The 25,459-nt window shown below is 38.3% G+C and overlaps 1 protein-coding gene across 4 annotated transcripts in view; it reads left to right on the forward strand.

The window, feature by feature from the left end:
* LOC115215672 (methionine--tRNA ligase, mitochondrial) overlaps nt 1-25,459 on the forward strand; it is a 38,386-nt gene that overhangs the window by 8,851 nt on the left and 4,076 nt on the right. For all 4 annotated transcript variants that reach the window (XM_036506080.1, XM_036506079.1, XM_029784936.2 and 1 more), the window contains 7 exons: nt 344-472; nt 1,311-1,416; nt 3,872-3,999; nt 6,896-7,005; nt 9,338-9,437; nt 19,758-19,869; nt 22,163-22,354. In XM_036506080.1, the coding sequence (XP_036361973.1) occupies nt 344-472; nt 1,311-1,416; nt 3,872-3,999; nt 6,896-7,005; nt 9,338-9,437; nt 19,758-19,869; nt 22,163-22,354 (877 nt within the window). The remainder of the gene's footprint in view (nt 1-343; nt 473-1,310; nt 1,417-3,871; nt 4,000-6,895; nt 7,006-9,337; nt 9,438-19,757; nt 19,870-22,162; nt 22,355-25,459) is intronic.

A 25,459-nucleotide genomic window follows, 5' to 3' on the forward strand; every position in this document is an offset into this window, starting at 1 on the left:
TCATGGAGTGGTTGGCGTTAGGAAGGGCATCCAGCTGTAGAAATACTGTCAGCTCAGACCGGAGCCTGGTGCAGCCTCCTGGCTTCCCAGACCCTGGTCAAACCATCCAACTCGTGCTAGCACGGAAAACGGACATTGAACGATGATGATGTTGCTGTAATTTACCCCCAGGAGACATCATCTCCAGCTGGCTATACGACATGATCTGTGTCCTTATATATGGCAAACAATCTTTACTAGAAATAACCTCTTACACAGAATTAAGGAATTCCTCTGAACTAAGAAGCGTTGCATAAAGCTTATGTTTCCCTATGATACACAATTGTTGTTTTACCATTTATAGAGAACCCTTGACAAGAACGGTTTCCTTTACAAAGCTGTCTACAAGGGCTGGTATTCAACTCACGATGAAATGTTTGTCCCTGAAAACAATGTTGAAGAAATCAAGATTGAGAATAACAACTCTGTAAAAGTAAGAACCAATTCCTAATAATGTTTTGTACATTTTTTTTATTTTATAAATAAACTCTGTTGAGTCATTAAAGACTGAATCATTTAGTTTGAGCTAAATCCACATCATAAGTTCTGGCAAACTTTCCCAGTTGGGTCATGGAGAGTAAAGACACCAGAGTTCTTTGTAAATTGTTGGTACAAGAATAGGTCGTGATGAGACTACTGTTGAAGCGTTAGCTCTTGTTGTGGCTGGTTACAATTGAACCTGTTGGGCATATGGCGTAGTGGTTAGGAGCACGGGCTACTAACTCCAAGATTCCGAGTTCGATTCCAGTCAGTGACCTGAATAATAATAATAATAATATCAAAAAATACCTTAGGAATGAGAACTCAGGTTCGAAATTTCCCCAAGACACTTGATGAAGGCTGGAGGGTATATCAGCCGAAACATTGTGTTAATAACAAACGAGATGAGGACAAATATCCGTCAAATGTAAATAATGTACATAATTCCTCATCTCTTAAATATAGAACTGTATGATTTTACATGAATATATTTTATCCAAAACTGCTTCATGTGACGTTAATTTTAAGGCATGAAGCTGACAGAATTGTCAGCAAGCCGGATGAGATGCTGAGCAGCATTTTGTCTGTCTTTACATTCTGTTTCAAATTCTACCAAGATTGACTTTGCCTTTCATCCTTTCAAGGTCAATAAAATAAATACCAGTTATGCACTGGGGGGGGGGGTCAATGTAACTGATTTACCCCTACCCTTGGAATTGCTGACCTTCTGCTAAAATTTGAAGCCAATTACATGCACACATACACACATATTTGTGTGTATCTCTTTTCAGATTTGTGTGGACACAGGAAACGAAGTGAGTTGGATGGAGGAAACGAATTACATGTTTGCCCTGTCAAGACTAAAACCAGAACTCACAGAATTGCTTAACACACAATGTAAGTGTTCCATGTTGTATTTCTTCTGTTCTTCCATTTTGTATAAGAATCATCTGTGGAGACATGCAGAAAACGGTCGGCTGGAAAATAATGATGGGTGCTTTGGAGTTATGTGCAGCTAAACTAGACTAAATTCTAAGACAAAATGTCTGACTAATTTGGGATATTAATAAAAATACAAAGTGAACCAGTTAGAAAATGCATGAAATGAATTTGCTCTCTGGTTTGATATTTGTTGTATGTCTTCTAGAATAAGCTTCTACAAATCAGTTTTAATTTCTCATGTCTAATGACTTTCAAGAATGCTGACATATAAATTTATCTTGTGTCACTGGAATGTCGATCTCTCACTTCTAAAAACACCATGTGACCTGCCTTGACCAATAGCAGCCCAGTTCTCAATACCTCTACGTTTGGCTCACTAAGCCTGACAAACTAGGTTTCTGTAAAAAGCCTATACTACTTTAAGTTGCACTGGGCTGAATCAAACTGTTTTAAACAATCATCATCATTTGATGTCCGTTTTCCAAGCTGGCATGGGTTGGACAGTTTGACTGAGGTCTGGAGAGCCAGCAGCCACACCAGGCTCGAAAAATTGTATTGTAGATAAACAATGACAGGGCAAAAAATGTACAACATATACCGAGTGTACAATTGGATGGGAGTCAGACACAGAGGTCCCTAATTCTTCATCAGTTATCAACCAGATGGTTTTGCACCATTAATGATGAGACTGAGAACTTCGCATGCTGGCAGTGGCCATGAAAGTTGCAGAGAATATAGGGCTGAGAGCAAACAAACCAATACAGAGTGGACATACAAAAGTGAATAAATGTAATTTAAGACAATGGACAAAGATGAAACAAACAAGAAATGAGCAAAATATAGTCTTAGGGCCAAAAGGACATATGTACATACAAAAGACAGCAGAGTGTGATTTGAGGAGCATTTGGGTATTATTTCTAGCAGTTTAGAGGACTCGTTCACTGTTCACTTCCTGTGCATTGTTCTCTATTCCATTCATGCACTTTTGGCTACTTTTTTTCTGATGAGTTGTGGTGTACCTGAGCAGCACCTGTAGACTATAGGTTCATTATCATTATCATCATCCAAGTAATGTGGTGAGCTGGCAGAAATGTTAGCACACCGGGTGAAATGCTTAATGGTATTTCGTCTGTCTTTATTTTCTGAGTTCAAATTCCGCCAAGGTTGACTTCGCCTTTCATCCTTTTGCGGTCAATAAATTAAGTACCAGTTACATACTGGAGTAGATCTAATCGACTGGGCCCCCTCCCCAAAAATTTTGGGCTTGTGATTATTATAATCCCAGTATTTGATTCATATTTTATCTACCCCTGAAGGATGAAAAGCAAAATCAACCTTGATGGGACTTGATCTTAAAATATTAAAGCATTTCATTCAACATTCTAACAATTCTATAAATCCACCATCATCATCATCGTTTAACGTCCGCTTTCCATGCTGGCATGGGTTGGACGGTTCCACCGGGGTCTGAGAAGCCAGGAGGGCTATACCAGGCTCCAGTCTGATCTGGTAGTGTTTTTACAGCTGGATGCCCTTCCTAATGCCAACCACTCCATTAGTATAGTGGGTGCTTTTTATGTGCCACCAGCACAGGGGCAGAGGAGGCTGGTAACGGCCACAATCAGTTGGCTTTTTACATGCTACCCCACTTATCTGCTATTACCCTCAATCCTCACCCTCAAATGTCTCCTGTATTTCTTGCCATCATTTGTAACAGTCACCTCTTGCATGCCCAGTCACCCAGTCCAAACCTCTATATCACTTCATTTATTTTCACCACCCCCAATGTCCCTTAAGGGCATGTCCCAACACATCTCTGCCATAATTGCTCTATCACTCTCTTTACTATACTCTCTAACTTGCCCCACTTTGTTTCCCAACTGGGGTACCCATGTATCTACTCTACAGCAAGACACCTATCCTTGTCCCTCTTCACCTTCAATCTCTCAACAGCTACAAAGCCACACCCTTCACAACTACTCCCACCCACCCCAGCTGAGGGGGTTTTGTCTTGCAAGTTACTTGGTGACCCTGTCGGTACTGGGGCCATGTAAAACGCATTGGTGATGGTGCTGCATAAAAAGCACCTGCTACACTCTGTCAAGTGGTCAGCATTAGGAAGGGCATAAAGCCATAGAAACCATGTCAAAAAATACAATTGGGGCCTGGTGTGACTCTTGGCCTTGTCCAACCCATGCCAGCATGGAAATCAGACATTAAATGATGAATGATAATATATAATTACTCACAAAGCTTTGATTGCAGTGGGATTGAACCTAGAAGCATGTGGCTGAGAAGCAAACTTCTTAACCACACAGCCACACCTAATTCAACATTTTCTACAACTGAAATCGTGTCTCTATGCTGTTGTAACATCTTTCTCTTTCTCTTTTTTAAAATTATTTCCCAGTTGTACAACCTGCAGTATGGCAGCCATTGGCTCGGAGTTACCTTCACAATCTGCCTGATCTTTCTGTTTCACGAAGAAGAGATAGACTTCCCTGGGGTATTGCGGTACCAAATGATGACACACAGACCGTAAGTAATTCTTTAAGACATTCTACATTCTTGACACGACTTCAAAGAACCGTGTCTTTGTTCTTTCCATACTCTCACATTTAAAATGTAATCTACGAGAATCTCAAGAGAACTTTCTGGTTCTTTCAAGACAACAAAAGACACTCCATGTTAGGCATGGGCAACCTATTTTTGCTCTTTTTGAAGCTAGCCACTCACGGTATGGCTCATTGGTGGGCCACACTGCTAAAGAAAAATTCAAGGTAATTTTTTGTTAAGTGAGCCATTAAGAAAGTCCTGTCACTGCTCTCTGTAGTTTCCAGAAATAGCAGCGAAATTTCCCTCCAACCACACCCTACTGTCTTAAAAGAAGGAAGGACAGGTTGGATAATGTAGTTGTAAAGATTAGTAAATAAAGGTAGGATGGTGACTGAGAGGTAAAGCAATCAGAACAGCAGTTACATTTTCTCTTGAATTTGTTGGTCCTAGGTGAGGGACAGTACTCACAACTTTTCCCCAGGGACTCTCCGAGAGTGAAGCAGAGAGTTAATTTGATTGTAATTTATCTTCAATTCGAGCTGTAACTATTGTAGGTCGGTGTCTGTGAAGATGGTGAAAGTGGCTAGGAATCTGTAGCACTTTGTTACTGGAAGGAAACAGACAAGCGAAAAAGTAGTTAAAGGGAGATAACTAAGGATAGCAGCCATGATGCTGGATGTTAAAAAAAACAAAAAACCATGAAGATTTCAGAGAAGAAAAAGATCTATAAGACTGGAGTGGTGGGATTTAATTATATTCTTCAAATTCTGAGATTAAATCCTGCCAAGGTGAACATTGAAGCACTTTCGGCTATGGTTGATAAGTTCTGGAATTCATGTAATCAGCTAAATTTTTACACTAAAAAATTGCTAGCCTCATACTTAAATTAGAAATCTTCATCATCATCATTATTATTATGATGATGATGACCTCTGCTTAGATATATAAGAATGAGTTGAAACAATCACTGAAATCTCAACAGCTTAGTTTGACATCTTGGGGCAAGTTATTGCCTAAGATTGGTCTGAGTGGCAGAGAAGGTGTCATGATGCATCTAAACAATATCAGTTGAAGAAACAGAATGGTAAAGGAATTCTATCCTGCAAATCAACAGACGACACATTTGTCCAATCCCAGCTAAAATCCAAATCATCAGTTATTGTGACTTCATAGCAAACTCCATCCGTATCTGGACTCAAATCATAGATGCAGCTTCATGTTTTTTTTTAATCGTTTCCTTCAAATTTTGAAGTCAGCCGACATGTGTGATTATCATTATAATATCAGGGGCAGTGGATTGACGGAATTATCATGGCATCAGGAATAAAATACTCTCCAGTATTTGTTCCACCTCTCTCACACACAAGTTCTGAGTTCAAATTCTGCCTAAACCATGTGCTTGGGAAGCTAACTTCTTACCACACAGCCACACATCCATTATCACAAATTGTTTTGTCTGATGTTCTACCAATTCTCCCTGCCCTGACCTTATAAATTTAATGACAAATGTCTTCTATTATTATTATTATTATTATTATTATTATTATTATTATTATTATGGCAGCAAGCTAGCAGAAATGTTAGCATGCTGAGCAAATTGCTCAGCAGTATTTCATCTGTCTTTTCATTCTGAGTTCAAATTCTGCCGAGATCGACTTTGCCTTTCATCCTTGGGGGGTGAGGTTGATAAATTACCAGTTGCATACTGGGGTCAATCTACTCGACTGCCCCCCACCTCCCCCAAAATTTTGGATCTTGTGTCTCAGGAAAGATTATTATTATTATTATTATTATTGTTGTTGTTATTATTATTATTAAGATGGTGAGCTGGCAGAATAATTAGCATGCTGGTCAGAATGCTTTGTAAGATTTCATCTATCTTTATGTCCAAAGTTTAAATTCCACTGAAGTCAACTTCGCCTTTCAGCTGTTTCATCCCTTTAATGAAATAAATACCAGTTGAACACTGGGGTTGATGTAATCGACTATCCCCCTCCCCCAAAATTTCAGGACTTGTGCCTTCTGTAGAAAGGATTATTATTATGAGAGAGAGAGAGCAGTGCATGCTTTCAAAGTGTCACTGGGGTAAAATATATGAAGCCCAGTATACCCATCATGACCACCCGTCTGATAAGGGTACACCAGGCACGTGCAACACAGCCATATGTGCGCAACATGGTGATCACATATCAAGATAAACAGCGCATGACCTTGCAGGTGGGGCCCAGTTAGAATTTTCTTCAGGCCGAGTAACCCATTCCACACAAGATGTTCCTGAATAAGGGTTGTTTAAGGATGTTGAACAAAACTCCCATATTTCCAAGGGTGAGTTATCCAAACCCCAAAGAATCCCTCTCAACACATGGCTATGATGCTCCCCCATTACTTCTGCTTGTGATCAGAGATGCACATATCGTCAGCCACCAAGGGACATGCTCAACTGGTTAAGGTCAAACAACTGACAAGCAAATCTGTGGTATTGAGCAGAATATTTGCTGTAGCCCATCTTTTACACCAAGACAAAATAATGTACGCAATAACACTTCCAATCAGTTAAGATCAGAAGCCATGAGAGCCACTGCCTGGTACTGCGTCAGGGCATTTTTATTATTGTTATCATTATTATTATTATTATTCCTTTCTATATATGTTGTTGTATTCTTTGATTTATGTCTAACCCTTTAGCATTCAAATTACTCTGTCGAATGTGGAGCATATTTATTTACATTGTTTGGAATTAATCGTTCATTATCTCAGCTTTGAGATTTCAATAAATTGATTGTTTATATTTTAGAATGACATAGTTGGGCTGGTGTCAAAGGCTTGATCTGTCCAGTTTTAATGCTAAACGACCCATCATTTCTCTCTTTCACCTTAGATCTATGTTTGGCTCGATGCTCTGGTCAATTACCTCACTGTAACTGGTTACCCAAATATGCAAAACAGTTGGCCACCAAACTGCCATGTCGTTGGTAAAGAAATCCTAAAGTAAGACAGACTTTGTTACAATATTACAGAATTATTACAATGTTTAGAGGTTTTGGATGGGGTCAGAGTGGTGATGGTGGTGGACATCATGTCCATGCTGGAGTGGAGTGTGAAACAATGCTTCATATATCGTTTTGAGTGGAGTCAGTCTCTCTCACTGTGTGTCTGTGTACATATGTGCACATGCATATATACATGTGTGCAGCATAATTTAATGAGTGTTGTTGAGTCATATCTCACTGTTATCTACATTGCTATCACTCCTCCTCATCATCATCATCATCATCATCGTCATCATCATCATCTCATCATCCATCATCATCCCATCACTGTGTCCACACAACTTGGACACCTCTCAGCAGACTTGCACTAGTTTCATGGACAAAAGACCTCAGAGGGGTTTCGACAATCTCAGCTCCTAACAATGTCAAGACAACTGTTGGCCATATTAAACCAGCAGTGTTGCTCCTCAGCCTCCCAACATGCAACTAAAGCCTCGCTTATGATAATCTCACAGATTCTGATTAATCTCATAGATTATAACATAAATTACATCATGGCTAAAGCTGCATCTCAAACTCTATGTTTATTCTTCAGGGTCAGACTGTGTTTTTGTTTTGGTCAGCTGCAAATTCCTGTTGAAATACACAGACTTTGTTTCAATTCATTTTGAAAATAATGAAAAATTTAGGAAAATAACTTTGTCATTTATTAAACTGGTGTTTGAAACATAAATTAACATACATTAACATGAAATTCTGATGGAAGATTTTCAGTCAAGTCCCTTCAAGCATTCAGCTTTCACATTTATTCAGTTAAATATAATACTTATTTATTAACATGGTTTTGAATTAATCATGCAGTTATCTTACTAAGTCTTTGGTTTTTGCTAAATTAACTCTAAGGCCCTTTGATTCTTAGACCTTACTTCCACACCTGGAATTTCTTCTCTAGTTCTGGTAGTAAATCAGCTTTATAAATATGGTTCCAGACGTGAAAGTTGTAAACTTCATGACTCCATATTGTTTTGTACACACTCCCATTGGTTGACAAGGACCAACTGCAGCATAGTACAAAGCTAAATAGAAAGATATATCAGCGGATAACATGTCTATGGAGAATTCTCTAAGAGAATAAAGGATTAATGATGGCAACAATTCTCATAACACAGCATAACATGAAAAGAAACACATACAAGGTCTGAGCAAAATGTATCGGGATTGGTGCTATAAAAAGAAAACTACATCATCATCATCATCAATCATCCATCATCAGTAATTAACGTCCGTTTTCCATGCTGGCACAGGTTGGACAGTTTGACTGAGGTCTGGAGAGCCAGTGGCTGCCCCAGCATTTAGTCTCCTTCAAAGTAATCCCCCTTTTGAAGCCACATGCTTTGTATCCAGCACCATTTCCATTGATGGAAACATTCCTGGAACTCCTTTTTTTGGGATAGCGAGCAATTGCTTCAATGCGTTATCTTGCATTTCCTTGGGGCCTTGAAATCTTGTTCCTTTCACACTTCCAGTCACTGCTATAAACAACAGCGGTGAGTGCGAACATTGTAACTTGTGTGACAGAGTTGAAGGTGTCAGTCTGTGCCAAACCGCTTCACTCTGTATAATTGATCTCTGTTACCATAGCAGCAGTCCTGATACTTTCTGATCAAACCTTATCGGCACACATGTTAATCACAAACAACTAAACTTTGACTGTTAGATTCACACAACACCAGTCAAATTGCAGCAGTTTTGGCTCTGCTTACAACAAAGAGGTAGCAATACACACCAACATCATCCAGAAGATGAGACAGTGAAGGTTGAAAAATGTTAATGGATTTTGGAAAGTTTTTGTTCCAAACTAACCGAAGAAACTTATTTGAGAACATGGCAAAGCCTTCTTAGAAAGTTCGAACTCAAGCATAGTCTTGTACTAGAACACACACACACACGTCTCTCTCTCATAGAGTGCTGCTGCCACAAAAAAGAAAGAAACATCCAGTACATTTTTTTGTTGGCAGCTCCACCTATAAGAAGTATGCCAAAGCTACATAGGAGCTCATTGCATTCTTCTGCCTCATCAGATCTTCTTGATCTGTGCAACCCATGCCAGCATGGAAAGCAGACATTAAGTGATGACGATGAGGATGTATGAAATAAGTACATATATATTGTTAAATGATGATGATGATGATGATGATATTGTACATAATTTATATAGTTTTATATATGTACATATATTTATATTAATAAGTCTAACCCATGCTAGCATGGAAAGCGGACGCTAAACGATGATGATGATGATTATATAGAATCAAGTCTCTCCTTTCCAGATTCCATGCCGTGTTTTGGCCAGCCTTTTTACTTGCTGCAAACATGAAACTTCCACATCAAATCCTGTGCCATGCTCATTGGACAGTCGATGGCCACAAGGTAATATTTTATTACACACAAATTGTATGCATGTAAGTGTTGTGTGTGTGTGTGTATATATATATATATATAGGTGCAGGAGTGGCTGTGTGGTAAGTGCCTTGTTTACCAACCACATGGTTCTGGGTTCAGTCCCACTGCATGACACCTTGGGCAAATGTCTTCTACTATAGCCTCGGGCCAACCAAAGCCTTCTGAGTGGATTTGGGAGACAGAAACTGAAAGAAGCCCATTGTGTGTGTGTGTGTGTGTATATATATATATATGTGTGTGTGTGTGTGTTTATGTGTCTGTGTTTGTCTCCCAACATTGCTTGTCAAGCAATGTTGGTATGTTTACATCCCCCGTAACTTAGCGGTTTGGCAAAAGAGAACCAATAGAATAAGTACTAGGCTTACAAAGAATAAGTCCTGGGGTCGATTTGCTCAACTAAAGGCGATGCTCCAGCATGGCTGTAGTCAAGTGACTGAAACAAATAAAGAAAAAAGAATCTACACAGACATGCAGGAAGTAAATAGACACCTTTAATATTCAAAATCTTTTATTTAATACGCGAACAATTGAAATGTAATCGATAGGTAGGACTACATACTTTAGTATTTAGTTGACATTCCCTTTGCAGTTTTTAATTCAGAAACTCTTTTTGGCATTGAACTGATGAACTTTGTGATTGTCTCTTGTGGAATTTCTGCCCACTTTTCACGCAACAATCGAAACAGTTCATCTTTAGATTTAGGTTTCTGTCGAGTTTTTCATTTAGCTCTATCTAGTATGCTCCAAAGATTTTCAATTGGGTTCATGTCAGGAGATTGGCTCGGTCAAGGAAGCTTTTTGATCCCATTTTCAGTCAACTATTGTTGATTCCTTTTCAGTGTGTGACATGGAGCCTCATCTTCCATGAATAAAAACTCATTTTTCATTATGTTATTGTGAGAATACATCAGAAGTAGTCCTTGCTTAAGTATTTCAATGTATTTTTCGGAATTTGTGGTTCCAACACATTTGATCAGCTCAGAACGACCATTGCTGGTGACAGCTCCCCATAGCATTACAGAGATACCACCATGTTTCACAGTTGGATGGAATCGTTTCAAATCAAATACTTGATTGGGAAGCCTCCAGACCCAAACACGTCCACTGTCTGAAAATAATGCAATTCTGGATTCATCTGAGAAAATTTCTGACATCTCCTTAGTCCATTTCTTTCTTTTCATGATATTAATTGGTTGAAGGAGAGGTTTTCTTCTAGCTGCTTGTCCATAATACCCCAGCTTATGCAGATATGTAACACACGTTCTTGGACTAACTTCTAGCTGTTTTGCAATGTCAGAAGCCTTCGAATGGGGTTCATTTTCCACAATTCTCTTCAAACAGTGAAGCTTCCTTTCCAAGGGCCCAGGTCGGCTGGGATGAGAATCTGTTGATTCTTTTCCTTGGCTTTTAAATTGCACTATAATTCTATTAACAGTAGCAAGAGGAATTTGAAGATTTTTGGCAATTTTTCACTATCTAAGACCAGCCTCAGACTGCCCAATAATATGACCTCTTTGAAAATCTGACAGTTCTGCTGAATTTTTTTGTGCGTGGCATGGTTACTCTTCACAAATGTTTGATATAATGGCACCTGGAATGAAAAAGAATAATTACATTGTAAATTCTACACTGCTGAAAACATATTAATACGCTTAGATCAGAAATTTTTAAAATTAAAGGTGTCTGTTTACTTCCTGTGTGTGCTCTGTCCAATCCCTGTCAGCATGGAAAATATGGAACACGGTTTTTAAATGATGATGATGGTGCTCTCTCTCACTCTCTCTCTCTCTCTCTCTCTCTCTCTCTCTCTATATATATATATATATATATATATATATATATATATATATATATATATAATATCCTCCTTCCATACTGGCATGATTGTGTGTGTGTTTATATATATATATATATATATATCCTGCTTAATGGTGTGTGTATATATATTATATTTATTTATACACACCATTAAGTATGTATGTATAGGTATATGTATGAAAATGTACACTTACTGTCAAGCCTACATCATCAGCTGCCTCTCATCCCTCTAACACTTTCGACTCTCCCACCTCACAAACCTGTCTGTCACCCATACCACCATCATTCACAGCTGTCTCTTGCATGCCTCTCCTCCTCATACCTCTTTTGCATCTCTCTCAATCACTCTCTCCTCTTCTCACCCTCCCTCTACCATACGGCTGCTGTGATTCAAGATTGCAGTGCATCTGCTCTGTTCACAGGTGTGGCTGTGTGGTAAGTAGCTTGCTTCCCAACCACATGGTTCTGGGTTCAGTCACTTTGCATAGCACCTTGGGCAAGTGTCTTCTACAATAGCCTTGGGCTGAACAAAGCCTTGTGAGTAGATTTGGTAGCTGGAAGCTGAAAGAAGCCCGTAGTATATATATATATGTGTGTGTGTGTGTGTGTATATATATAAAGGAATACAAAAAATGGGACAAGAACGCAAAACATCCAGACAGATGATACAAAAAAGGGACAAGAAAAAACAAGGATGGGTCATTCAGAGTTTTCTTTCCTCAGTTGAGTTCCAGATTAGCTTTGCAATTTTGGCTGTTTATACTTGAGATTGCTCCAATCTGGCCAGCCCCAAGGAAAAACTAAGCTAAGAGGACTAGATTCCTTGGAAGAAAGCAGCGTATGTATACAAAAACAAGGATGGGAAAAAAAAACAGAGAAATGGTACACAAATGTAAATAACAGGACATTAACAACAGGTGTCTTTTGACTAAGGACAAATTAAATTAATCTGGGGGCATTGGTGTTCAGAAGACCCTAGACGTCAGGTAAGGCTATGTAAGTGCTACGGAAGGACTGTAGTTAGACTCTCGGTTCGATTGAGGAGGCTAATGCAGGTCTTGTGTGAGCATGTATATGTTAAATAAAATGAGATAACAAAGCCAAGGCTGTGTAGAATTTATAGGACATTTATAAGGAGAAAGGTAGTCTTACAGCTGTTTCTGGGATATTACGGATATCCCTTCCTCAGAACACGATATGAGAGAGTTGAATAGAGGGAAATAGTGGAGCGCAATATAAGGAGTTATTTTGGAAAAGGATGGAGATAGGAAGTATAAAGAGAAATAAGAGAATAAAAAAAATAAAAATATATGTAAGAAGTAACAGCTTCATTATCCAAGGAAAGTGCTGTGTAGAATGGGTGTATATATTTGTGTGTGTGTGTCTGTTTGTCCCCCCTCCATCGCTTGACAACCGATGTTGGTGTGTTTATGTCTCTGTAACTTAGCAGTTCAGCTAAAGAGACTGATAGAATAAGTACTAGGCTTACAAAGAATAAGTCCTGGGAGTGGTTTGTTCAACTAAAGGCAGTGCCCCAGCGTGGCCACAATCAAATGACTGAAACAAGTAAAAGAATGAAAGAATATATGTATTGTTGTATAGTGAAATTGTACACCTCTCCCGGTAAAAAGTGGTAGTAGTCAATCATTATGAATCGACCAGTAGCTAGTTGACAGAAGGTTGAGAGTATGTGTAGACTGTTGATAGTAATGTCTGTGCTGATATAGTAATTATACTGTGATACTGAGTTGATGTTATAAGGATCCAACCCTTTCAGGATAATAATACTGTACAACTGGGGGTCGTACAGTGCCAGATAGAACCATTCTATTGGCGACTTTAAGAGTTTAAACTAATTCATGTGAAGAATTAAATACCTTGACAAAAAAGAAACGAAAATTTTGTTGTGCAAACTTATGAAAATCGTAAAATATGGAAGGCCTGTTAGCTGAGATAGTTGAGTTACAAAAACAACAACTTACTACAACAACTCGCAGAACAACGAGAACAACAACAAGGATTGCAGCAGTAAATGTTCCAAATAATGAAGTCGATAACGAAACCGGAGAAAACATTTTCACCTGACCCTGTAGCAAATTCCATGAGTGAATTCAAATATGATTCCGAAGAAGGAGTAACTTTCGAGGCTTTCTTTCGAAGATTTCAACAAACCTTTGGAAAAGAATTCCAGGATTGGATGGACGATAGGAAAACACGTCTAGTGTTAAGAAAACCAGGGACAGCAGAGCAACTTCATACTGCCCCCCAAAAAAGCGTCCGACATAAATTTCACCGACATAGTTGACGTTTTGTGCGAAATGTTTAGTGAAAAGAGATCACTGTTTAATACAAGATGGAAATGTTTAGACATAGAAAAGAGCGAAGATGAAGACTTCACTCCTTACAGAGGCAGAGTCAACAAAGAATGTGAGAGACTTAGACTAGAAATGCTTACTCCAGATTCTTTCAAGAGTTTTGCACAAGGCTTGGCTGATGACAGGGATGCAGAAAAACCGAACGAAAACTCTATCAAAACTGGAAATGAACCAGGATTTGACATTGCAGAAACTGTCGGAAGAGTGTGAAAGGATATTAAAACTAAGGCATGACACAGAAGAAATTCAATGGAAAGAGTGATTACACATAAGACCAGTGCAAGGACGTCGGAAGACAAAAGGTTGCATGAAAACCAGAAAAAATATCGGGATGTAGACCCATGTAGTGAGATGTGCCTGAAAAAGATTGTTCGTGTAAAAAAGCAAAGGGTTTTCGCTGCGGATTTACAGAACATATAAAATCACACTGCAAAACTAGAATGATAGGAAAATGGAACAAACAAGAAGAAATAAAATAGTTTGTCAGCAGGAAAAGTTGTGACAACAACAAACAGAAAATTTGTGGATGTGAGAATTGAAAACACTAGCGTCAGAATGCAAGTAGACACGAGAAGTGATATAACAATCGCAAACAAGGAAACATGGGGACAAATGTGTAAACCTAAATTATGTAGTTCAAACAAAATGTAACGGGAAGAAAATTATATTTTACGGGCGAATGCGTTTGTAATATAATGTTCAAAAGTCGAACCAAAGAATTGAACGTTTATGTGTTTAAAAAATCCATGAATATATTTGGCACCGAATGTATGGAGAAGTTTAATTTATGGGATACTCTCATAAGCGCTTTGTGCAATAGCGTAAACAAAGGAGTCAGACAATTGAATGAGGTCGATGAAGTGAAACAAATAATGAAAGAAACTTTTCCAAAAGTCTTTTCGGAAGGTTTAGGCTGTTGCACAAAAGCAAGAGTTGCTATCAAAGAAAATTCAACACCTATTTACAAGCCCCAATGGAATGTGCCGTCTGCAGTGGTAAACCAGGTCAATAAAGAACTAGAAAGGTTGGAAAGCCTGAATATAATTGAAAAGATTGGCCATGCAGACTGGGCAGCCCCAGCAGTGAATGTAAAAAAAAAATAATAAGCCTAGAGGGTGCACAGACTTCTTAAGAGGATTAAACAGCTGTTTACTCACACAAAATTTACCCACTTCCAAGCCCAGAAGTTTTTGCTAAACTAAATGGAGAGATAATTTATTCAAAGTTAGACCCCTCAGAGGGGGATCTTCAAATTCAGTTAGAGGAAGATTTCACACATCTACTAACAATCAACACGCACCATGGATTGTACAAGTTCAAATGACTGCTGTTTGGGGTAAAAGTAGCACTCACCATACTCCAACAAATAATGAATGTGATGTTAAGTGATTGAGACTTCGCCATTGCATACCTCAACATTTTGATAAAGAGCAAATTTTGGGTGCCACATGTCGAACACATAAAGAAAGTATTCGAGAGAATGAGTGAGTACGGTCTAAAACTGACAGAAGAAAACTGTAAAATTTTTTATGAAAAAAATAAAATACCTAGGTCAAGTAATCGACAAAAGTGGACACAGATTGGACACATCAAGGACAATAACAACAATGAAATATGCCACACCCCCAATGAATGTGACAATGCTACAAGCATTCCTAGGCTTGGTAAATTTTTACCAAGTGTATATCCCAAATATACATAAAGTACAGGCACCACTTAATGAATTACTAAATTAAAAATAAAAATGCCTAATGGGTTTGGACAGAGAAATGCCAGAAAGCATTTAACGAGTTAAAAGATGTTAACTTCAGACTTGTATCTTATGCATTTTGACCCAAAGTTAGAGATAGTACTAGCTACAGATGCTAGTGAGTATGGGATAGGAGCCATGCTCCTACACAAGGATAATGATGGCAGGAGAAAGGCCATAGCTCACACATCAAGGACACTACTACTGGTAGAAAAGAGCTAAAGCCATATTGAAAAAGAGGTGTTGGTTATTATATTTGACATGAAAAAGATCCACAGGTTCATTCACAGCAGACGTTTTTTGGTTGCAAACGGACCATAGACTTCTAATAGTGATATACAGATCCAAGAAAGGAATCCTGACGCATACAGCAAACAGACTGCAGTGGTGGGGTACCATTCTATTAAACTACAATTATAGAATGGAATATCTGCCTTCAAAAAAGTTGAGGGTATGCCGATGGTCTGTCTAGGCTAATCCCAAGAAATAACGACCCGCTGGAGGACACTGTAATAGCAGCACTAAGAGTGGAAGCAGAAGCAAAAAAAAGTGAACACTATTTACGTTATTTACATTTGACGAATATTTGTCCTCATCTTGTTTGTTGTTAGCACAATGTTTCGGCTGATATACCCTCCACTAACCCCAAGATTCCAAGTTCAATTTCAGGCAGTGACCTGAATAATAATAATAATATGATCGAAAAATACCTTAGGAATGAGAACCCAGGTTCAAAATTTCCAAGACACCTGATGAAGCCTGGAGGGTATATCAGCCAAAACATTGTGTTAACAACAAACAAGATGAGGACAAATATCCATCAAATGTAAATAATGTAAATAATTCCTCATCTCTTAAATATAGAACTGCGAAAAAAAGTGATATGGAACATTGTGTATGAACTACCAGTAATACTGGAAGAAATAAAAAGAAATGCAAGAAATGACAAATTAATTAATTAAACAAAAATTATTACTTAGTAGTGGACCATGACACAAAATGGCCTGAGGGTGTAAGTGACCACCCTTATATACGGTAATAAACTTCTTAGATGAGCTGTTTGCAAAATTTAGTGCACCGGATATAATTGTTTCTGTTAAGGGAACATGGTTACAGTTTGTATCCCATGAGTTTAAAAGATTTTTGAGATGTCCACATTAGAACATAAAATTATAGCACCATATCACCCTAGATCAAATGGAATGACCGAACAGTTTATGAACACTTTTAAGAGAACTTTGAAGAAAGCTAAGAAGAAACCATGGACGAAGTCACGATCCAATATTTCTTTAGGGTATACAGGGTAACTCCAAATCCAAATGTACCAGAAGGAAGTTCACCATCAGAATTAATATTTGCCAGAAAGGTGAAGTCAGTATTCGATAAACTGTTGTGCAAATAAAGACACGCCAAAATTCTTTAGAATCAGTGTAAGGTTTATGTAAGAATGTACAAAATGGCAAGCAATACTGGGAAGAAGGAGAATACACAGGAAGAATGATGTATGGTGTAAGAAGTTGAAATGGAATAGAAAGGAGAGATAGAAATCAACTTAAGGAGTCATAGAAAAGGAACCAACAAAAGTAGAAATACCGATGGATTGGCTCTATGAGATTTTTCAGGTTCCAACACCGTTACAAGAAGTCGAAACCACATGTATAAGGAAAAGAGAGAACACTGAATACCTAAAAGTGGACCCTAAGAAGAAAAGATATTGAATATATTGAGATAAAAAGGAGGAGGTGGGGGTGAATAAAAGAAATTGCTAAATAAAAAATTAAAAGGTGAGTGTTGTTTAGTGAAACTACACCCTCCCGGTAAAAAGTGGTAGTAACCAGTCATTATAATTAGACCAGTAGCGGTCGAGAGAAGGTCATGAAGGTTGAGAGTACGTGTAGACTGAGTTGATAGTCGTGTCTGTGCTGATATAGTAATTATACAGTGATGCTGAGTGGATGTTATAACGATCCAACCTTGCTGAGTGTAAAAAGTTGAAAGAAACATTGCAAAGCATTCTGGCTGATTCTTTGACAATTCTGCCAGCTTGCCATGTTATCTATTCATCTTTCACTTGTCATTGGACTGCGGCCATGCTGGGGCAGCACCTTGATGAACTCTTTTTAGTTAAAGGAATTGATCTCAGGACTTATTTTTTTAAGTCTAGTCCTTTTCTGTTGGCCTCTTTTGCTGAACTGCTAAGTTACAGGGATGTAAACTCACCAAAGCCAGTTCTCAAGCAGTAACAGGGGACTAACACACACACACATATATGACGGGCTTCTTTCAGTTTCCAGTCACAAGGCTTTGGTTGCCATGATACTGCTGTAGGAAACTCTTGCCCAAGGTGCCATGCAGTGGGATTGAACCTGGAAGCCTGTTGTTTGAAAACAAGCCCCTTACCACACCTCCACACCAGCACCTAGTAATAGTTAGCATAGTAAAGCAGAAAGATTAATATTTATTTCTTTATTGCCCTACAAGGGGCTAAACATAGAAGGGGACAAAAACAAAGACAAAGGGATTAAGTTGATTACGTCAACCCCAGTGCATAACTGGTACTTATCTAATTGACCCCAATAAGATGAAAGGCAAAGTCACCTCAGCAGAATTTGAACTCAGAATGTAATGGCAGATGAAATACCACTAAGCATTTCGCCCAGCATGCTAACGATTCTGCCAGCTCACCGCCCTAGAAAGATTGATATTAAGCAAGACTTTCAATCAATTTCCATTACATGCTGTTGTGTTGTGACATCTGAGAGCATGAGCGATGCTTACACATCACTGTGAACATCCACTTGAGAAGTTAGTGGTGCTATATTTACACTTTGAATCACTTCCCCTGCCTGTGTCAGCAAACCACTTAACCTGATTACGATCAAGCAAGAGGCCCTTATCATGGAAACTTTGGCTCAAGTAGAAAATTCTGAAAATTAACTTTATTTTAATATTAATTTCAATTTAAACATCATTTAAGTTAAAGTAGAGGGCACGACTGGAAAATACAAAAACTAAAAGAAGCAGCACATGCGTTAGGACACAACAACCTCCTAAGCAGACTGAGTGCAGATATGAGTAGCATATGGGGAACTGGTACTAAGGAAGGATAGGAAAATATTAGATTTATAAGCCCTAAAATTCACTCCATAATTGCCCACAGGCATATGGCGTAGTGGTTAAAAGCACAGGCTACTAACCCCAAGATTCCGAGTTCAATTCCAGGCAGTGACCTGAATAATATTAATAATAATATAAAAAAATCCCTTAGGAATGAGAATTTTCCCCTAGACACCTGATGACGGCTGGAGGGTATATCAGCATTGTGTTAACAACAAAGATGACAAATATCCAATAAATGTAAATAATGTACATAATTCCTCATCTCTTAAATATAGAACTGTATCATTGTTGTTGTTGTAAGGCAGTGAGCTGGCAGAATTGTTAGCATGCTTAGTAAATTGCTTAGCAGCCATCTTTATGTTTTTGAGTTCAAATTCCACCGAGGTCGACTTTGCCTTTCATCCTTTTGGAGTTGATAAATTAAGTACCAGTGAAACACTGGGGTCGATGTAGCCCCCTCCCCCAAAATTCCAGGTTTTGTGCCTTTTGTAGGAAGGATTATTATTATGTTCCACATTTTTAATTTCTATTTTTCATTTTATTTTGTGTGTGTGTGTGGAAGGGGTAGGCCCAGGAAGATGTCGGTTGAAGTAGTGAGAAAGGATCTTCAGATGTCAAGCTAAGTAACATTGTGGCCATTCATGCGTACAGGCATGTTCTTTATGGCCATAGCCACCACTCCTCTCCATCAAGAGGTCTTTGTCTTGTGAGCTTGCTGGTGCTGGTACCATATAAAAAGCATCCATGCCAGTGTCATAGGAAAGTACCAATGCCACATGGCAAAGCATCCATGTCAGTGCCATGTTGAAAAGCGCTTGTACCTGTGCCGTGTAAAAGGGATTCCTGCTGGTAGCATGTTAAAAGCAACCAGTCAACTCTGGAAAGTGGTTGACATTAGAGAGGGCATCCAACCATTGGTACCATGCCAAAACAGATAATTGGAACCTGGTGCAGCTCTGCCAACTCTGGTCATTCTGTCCAACTCATGCCAGCATGGAAAATGGACATCAAATGATGGTGGGAATGAGACTCATATATATCATCTCATTCTATGTAAACCCCAACACTTTGTATTGTCCCTTTCATTCATCCCCCTGGTGGCAAAGAAAAATTATGCTTTTCAATACAAAAATTCCTCTTTATTTCTGTTATAAAGTTGGATGAAAGACAATGATTCTAGGTTGATATAATAAATCCTCTCAAATATTTTCATTTTGTTATCAGATGTCAAAATCTAAAGGTAACGTGGTCGACCCTATGCTATTGATGTCCAAATACACTCCAGATGCACTCCGTTATTTCTTGCTCAGAGAAGGTGTCCCCCATTCTGATAACAGTAAGTGGTTATTTCTTTCTTTGAAAGCCAAAAATGAATTCTTTCTTGGAATAAATTTAATTAAAACTCTACTGAGTACTAATGATTCAAAACAAGTAAGCAACTTTTGTTTTGTTAACCCATAAAACGCTGGGATTTGTATGGACTGCTGAGCACATTTTATGAAAATGAGACTACCATGCACACATCAAAAGCAAAAAATAGTTTAAATATCTTCTTAGTATAAAATGGTGGCAAGTTTTACATTATCTGAAAAGTCATTAGTTGAACTATTAGTCCTCTTGCATTGTGAGGGGTATCAGAGCATTTGAGGGACATTAGACCCCCAACAAATGCCCATAAACTAAATGCATCTGGGCCACGATCGTGGCCTTCAACCTGACAGCCACAATCGTGGCTTGTTGTTCTTTGTGTGTTAAGTCTACATCCTGGTTTTTATTTGGAGAAGCTGTGTCTCTTTAGGTATAGAGGGACGGATGTAGGTGTCTTAGTGTAGGTACATGGATGTGCCAGTTGGTAAGGAAAAGAGAGTGAGTTAGGGAATAGGATGAGGAGAGTGGCAGCGAGAAGGAGATGATGGCAAAGATGTGTTGGGACATGCCCTCGAAGGATATTGGGAGTAGTGGGAATAGATGAGGTGAAAGAGGGGTTTGGACTGAGTGGGGTCGGCAGGAAGGAGGTGACTGTGGCAAATGATGGAGAGAAATAGAGGAGAGGCCCATGGGTGGAGATTGCAGTAGATATGTGGGAAATAACAACAGATGAGCAAGATGAAGCACAGAAGGGAAGTGGCTGGTGGCCAGTGCAGAGTCAAAATAGAAAGGCTTTCAGGATGTGGACCTAATTGAGAAGAAACATCCTTTCTTGATGCCATCACCTGAAGAATATCATTGAGGAGGAGGAGGTGTTGTGGCTTATATCATCTCCCACAGCATTTACTAGTTCACTGACATTGTCTGCTGCCGATATAGACGGCCAGTCTAAGAATAATAATCAAAATATTCAGAGATTGTTGTTGTTGTTATTGCTCTAGGTCATCCCTGATCAAGCAGACCTAGGGCCAAAGTATTCCATTTGTGACCATCACATCTTTTCTTAGTCATACTGTATCTAGGATGACCTCATGTAATGTATCCTGTTTTTAAGATGGCTGGTAGTGATGTGGCTGCTATGTCTAGCAGGTTGAGTGGTTGATCAGGGTGCAGTGCCGAATTGGCATCTATCAATATTGTGCCAAATGTATTTCCTGCTTCTTGACTTGGTCTTCCGTCCAAGGTCTCTCTCCAGACTTGTGATAAAAAGAAATCACAGATGCAATGGAATGGCGAAATGAGGAACCAAACCCAGACTAGGCTTAATGGAAGCTTGTCTCAACTCTAAGGCAACTAACAACTACTTGTTCATACCACAATTGCCAAATCTTTCTCAAACAATATTCACCAACTTAATGGCATTCACAGTTTTCAGGTCCTAATCCTCTGGGAAATAATCAAAGACAGTCTTTGATGGCTGTGTGCTAAGCAGCTTGTTTCCTAACCACATGGTTCTGGGTTCAGTCCCACTGTGTGGCACCTTGGGTGAGTGTCTTTGACTACTAGCCTCAGGCTGACCAAAGCCTTGTGAGTAGATTTGGTAGACGGAAACTGTAAGAAGCCTGTCCTGTATGTATAGCTATTAAATGATGACTTAAAAGCAGCACCAGTCATGCAAACGTTGTTGGCCACACATTCACAATGCATGTGTTTTGTTTATTTGTTGAATTTGCTGCGAGGTAGCACTTAGGAAAACACTCTAATAATGGTGGGTGTGAAAACACCTGAAAGTCATAGACCAGGTGAGACAACTCACCTCACATTGAACCAAGAATGCTGGATATTGATATTTTGCCATTATGGCTTATCAATACCACATACTTGGATCGAAATGAAGACTGTACTGTGTATGTGTGTGTCCCCCACCACTGCTTGATGACTGGTGTTGGTTTGTTTATGTCCTTGTAACTTAGTGATTTAGTAAAAGAGACTGATGGAAAAATACCAGACTGTAAAAAAGGTCCTGAGATCAATTCTTCAAGGCAGTGCTCCAGCATGACCATAATCTAATGACTGAAAGAGATAAAAAAAATAAAAGAATGATTTTAAGTTTTGCACAGTTCAGTAAGTAGGGAGAGGGGCAGTGCAAAGTTTCATGACTGAGCTACATGTTTCCTTTTCATGTGGGATTAATTTTCAGAACAAATAAATCGTTGTCTGCAAGTAGGTTTGTTTTTGCATTAATTTTATTTTCTTTCTAGATTTCAATGAACAGAAAATGGTAGAATGCATCAATAGTGAGATTGTCAACACACTGGGAAACCTTTTGAGTAGGTGCACATCACTCAGTATCAACCCGAATCAGATCTTTCCTGCCTTAAACAAAGCCACACTCAAAGCATCCTTCTCATCTGAAGCCCAGCACACTTTTTACCAACTACAAGAACTTGCTGGTCAGTTTTACATTTCATTTTCTCTTTTTTCCAAGTTTTCTAATTGTCTCTCTCTAACTAGATTACAAACAAACTCTTGAATTTAGAGCAAAATATGGCCCTTCAAGGGTAGCCTCATTTATGAGGTGAGTTCCTGGATATTTGATGGACACATTGAGGAATTGTAGTCATGCTTAGAGATAGACAGGAAAATTCTTTATTCAAAGATTTAATATGAATTAGATTGAGTGACCACTGCTGTTGGCTGAACAGTAATTGTGGAGTGGAAGCCCGAGTAACCTCTGGTGTTGATTAGACAATAACTGTTATGTAAAAATATGCAAGTGTCACCACTGGCTTGGCTAACCTTTAGCTACATTGTGAATATGAAACCATGGTAACTACTGGTGTTTAATAGGATAGGAACTAAGAGAACAAACTGGCATTCACCAGAACGAAGAATTTAGTGATGTCACTGTAATAACCCTATGTGAAGAAATTACTCACAGATCCCATTTGCCCCCCAAAATAAATCACGTTAAAGCCATACAGTAAGAGAAAAAGGATCTAATTAATTGATAGAACTTATGTAGTGAAGTATAGAGATGAGAAGAATGCATTATTTTAGAGGCTAAATTATTTTACTCTGATCTTGGCATAAAAGGGAAACAATACCAAATATAGAGTAAAGATTGTTTGCCAACATAACATGGCAGTCCTGATTTAGGACGAATGTTGCTGTAATTAGCCACCGGCAAACAATCTTTACTCCAAAGTACTGTTACTGAATATCTCTCATTGTGAGATTTACAAATAGTAATTTTCTAATACCAAATATGTTTTGGACTTATTAGATAGTTGACAAATTAGTAATAAGAGAATCCAATATGTTGATAATAATTTTTGATAACTAAAGTGTTGGAATAGAGGACACCAAAGTAGGACAAATGACAGTCAAACAACTGCTGGTGGTTAGAGACGTTTGGAGGCTGGAACAGGATGTAGATGAATATGGAAACATTTGAAGGAGAGAAAGTGGAAGTCTTTATTGTCCAGTGTTAGATTAGAAGAATACAATTAGAGAAGATTAACGAGTGTTTATGATTGTAGGAGATTGTGAATAAGGTCGTAATTAGACAAAAGTCTATAGATATTGGTGGAGAGCAAGGGTTCTCAACCATATTTTTTTTTGTCAATTGACTCCCTTGGTTCCTATTTTATCCTGCTGTCCCCATATTAAAAAAAAACAAATCCTGTTATATTTTTATAGTTAAATATAAAAAATTGTATTAGAAAAATTGTTAAAATACTTTTGTGTTTTGTAGGAGTGTAACCAACTTGTTGGACATAAATTTAAGCAACAAAATCCTTATGTGGAGCTTCAAGGGTCATGTGGCCCCTGGTTGAGAATGACTGGGGTAGAGGGAAGGTTGCCTGGTTGATTGAGGAGTGGTCTTAGAAAATATCATAAAATATTAACACAACCCTCACTTTTCTAAGTGTTGAGTAAACTGGTGCTCGTTATCTATAAATAGTTTATTGTTATTTATTACTCTTGTCCCTTTTTTCTCTTTTTTTAACTGAATTTATTTTATTTTGAGCAACCAATATATTTTTAGTCAAATCTTTTAGTCAAAGTTTTTTTGGCATAAAAAATTCCTTTAAAAATGTATTTTGTAACTAATGATTAATTCATATTCTGTTATTTCACATTTGTTATTATCATTATTATTATTATTGATACTCTCATTTCCGTTGCTGCTGGTCTGGATGTGAGGCGCATCTCTTTTGCTACTCGGAGTAAATTTTCAGTCCATTTCAAGTGTTTCTACATGTGAATAAGTGGTTTGCTGTTTCTTTACTGCAACATAATACAATCATTATTATTACTACTACTACTACTACAATAGCCTCCTTCCTCCATCTGTGTCCAATACAACTACTACCACCACCACCACCACCACCACCACCATCATCACAACCATTACCATTAGTAATACTATTGCCCCCATCACCAGAAAATAATTAAACCAAAAAACAAGAGCAATTATAAATAATCTTGATATAAATTTGCTATTAGGAAAGTGTTTCTGAACGATATATATATATATATATAGCCACAGGAGTGGCTGTGTGGTAAGAGGCTTGCTTACCAACCACATGGTTCCAGGTTCAGTCTCACTGCCTGGGCACTTGTGAGTGGATTTGGTAGAAGGAAGCTGAAGGAAGACTGTTGTATATATATATATATATGTGTGTGTGTGTGTGTGTGTATGTATATTTGTGTGTGTGTGTGTGTGTGTGTATGTATGTATTTGTGTGTGTGTGTGTGTTTGTCCCCCCCCCATCGCTTGACAACTGATGTTGTCCCTGTAACTAAGCAGTTCAGCAAAAGAGAGCCAATAGAATAAGTACTAAGTTTACAAAGAATAAGTCCTGGGGTAATTAGTTCGACTGAAGGCAGTGCTCCAGCATGGCTGCAGTCAAATGAGCAAGTAAAAGATCAAAAGATTATGAGTGAGTGAACAAATGAAAGAAAGGTGCACTCAATACGTTTGGTTGGCGCTAAAGTCTGACTCAACTCCACATCACTTAGTTTCATGGGTGTAGGTCATGTCCACTTCTTCAGATGTACACACAAAATAATGATGGTACACACACAAATATACATACATTTGTGTGTTTGTACATATGTGTACACACACACACTATAATTTCCTTAAAGATAAAAACCTTTCTTCTTATCACATTCCATGTTTTTGTTAATTGGTGTCAAGACTTTAATCTCAAACTTGATTAATTGACGGCAAACTTGGGAAACACTCGATTCGAGTGGATTTGTTTGTGGAATGTTGTTTGTAAATTATATTTGTCCTGACATGTGGCAGAGACATTTATCACTTTTATAAGACTGCTTAATTTGTGTATACGCATGCATGCAAGTATACTATTAACAATCTATGTGTATACATGCATGCATGTATGTATTGTGTATATGCAAACAGTCGCACAATGTGTAGGTATTGACTTGATAGATACAAAGTGTGCATGGGTAAATATTAACTGGACACACAGATTCTATTGTAGTGTTGACCTGGTAAATACTGAGTGACAATATCGACAAGA

The sequence above is a fragment of the Octopus sinensis genome, linkage group LG9, assembly GCF_006345805.1.
Source record: "Octopus sinensis linkage group LG9, ASM634580v1, whole genome shotgun sequence".
Classification (NCBI taxonomy): domain Eukaryota; kingdom Metazoa; phylum Mollusca; class Cephalopoda; order Octopoda; family Octopodidae; genus Octopus; species Octopus sinensis.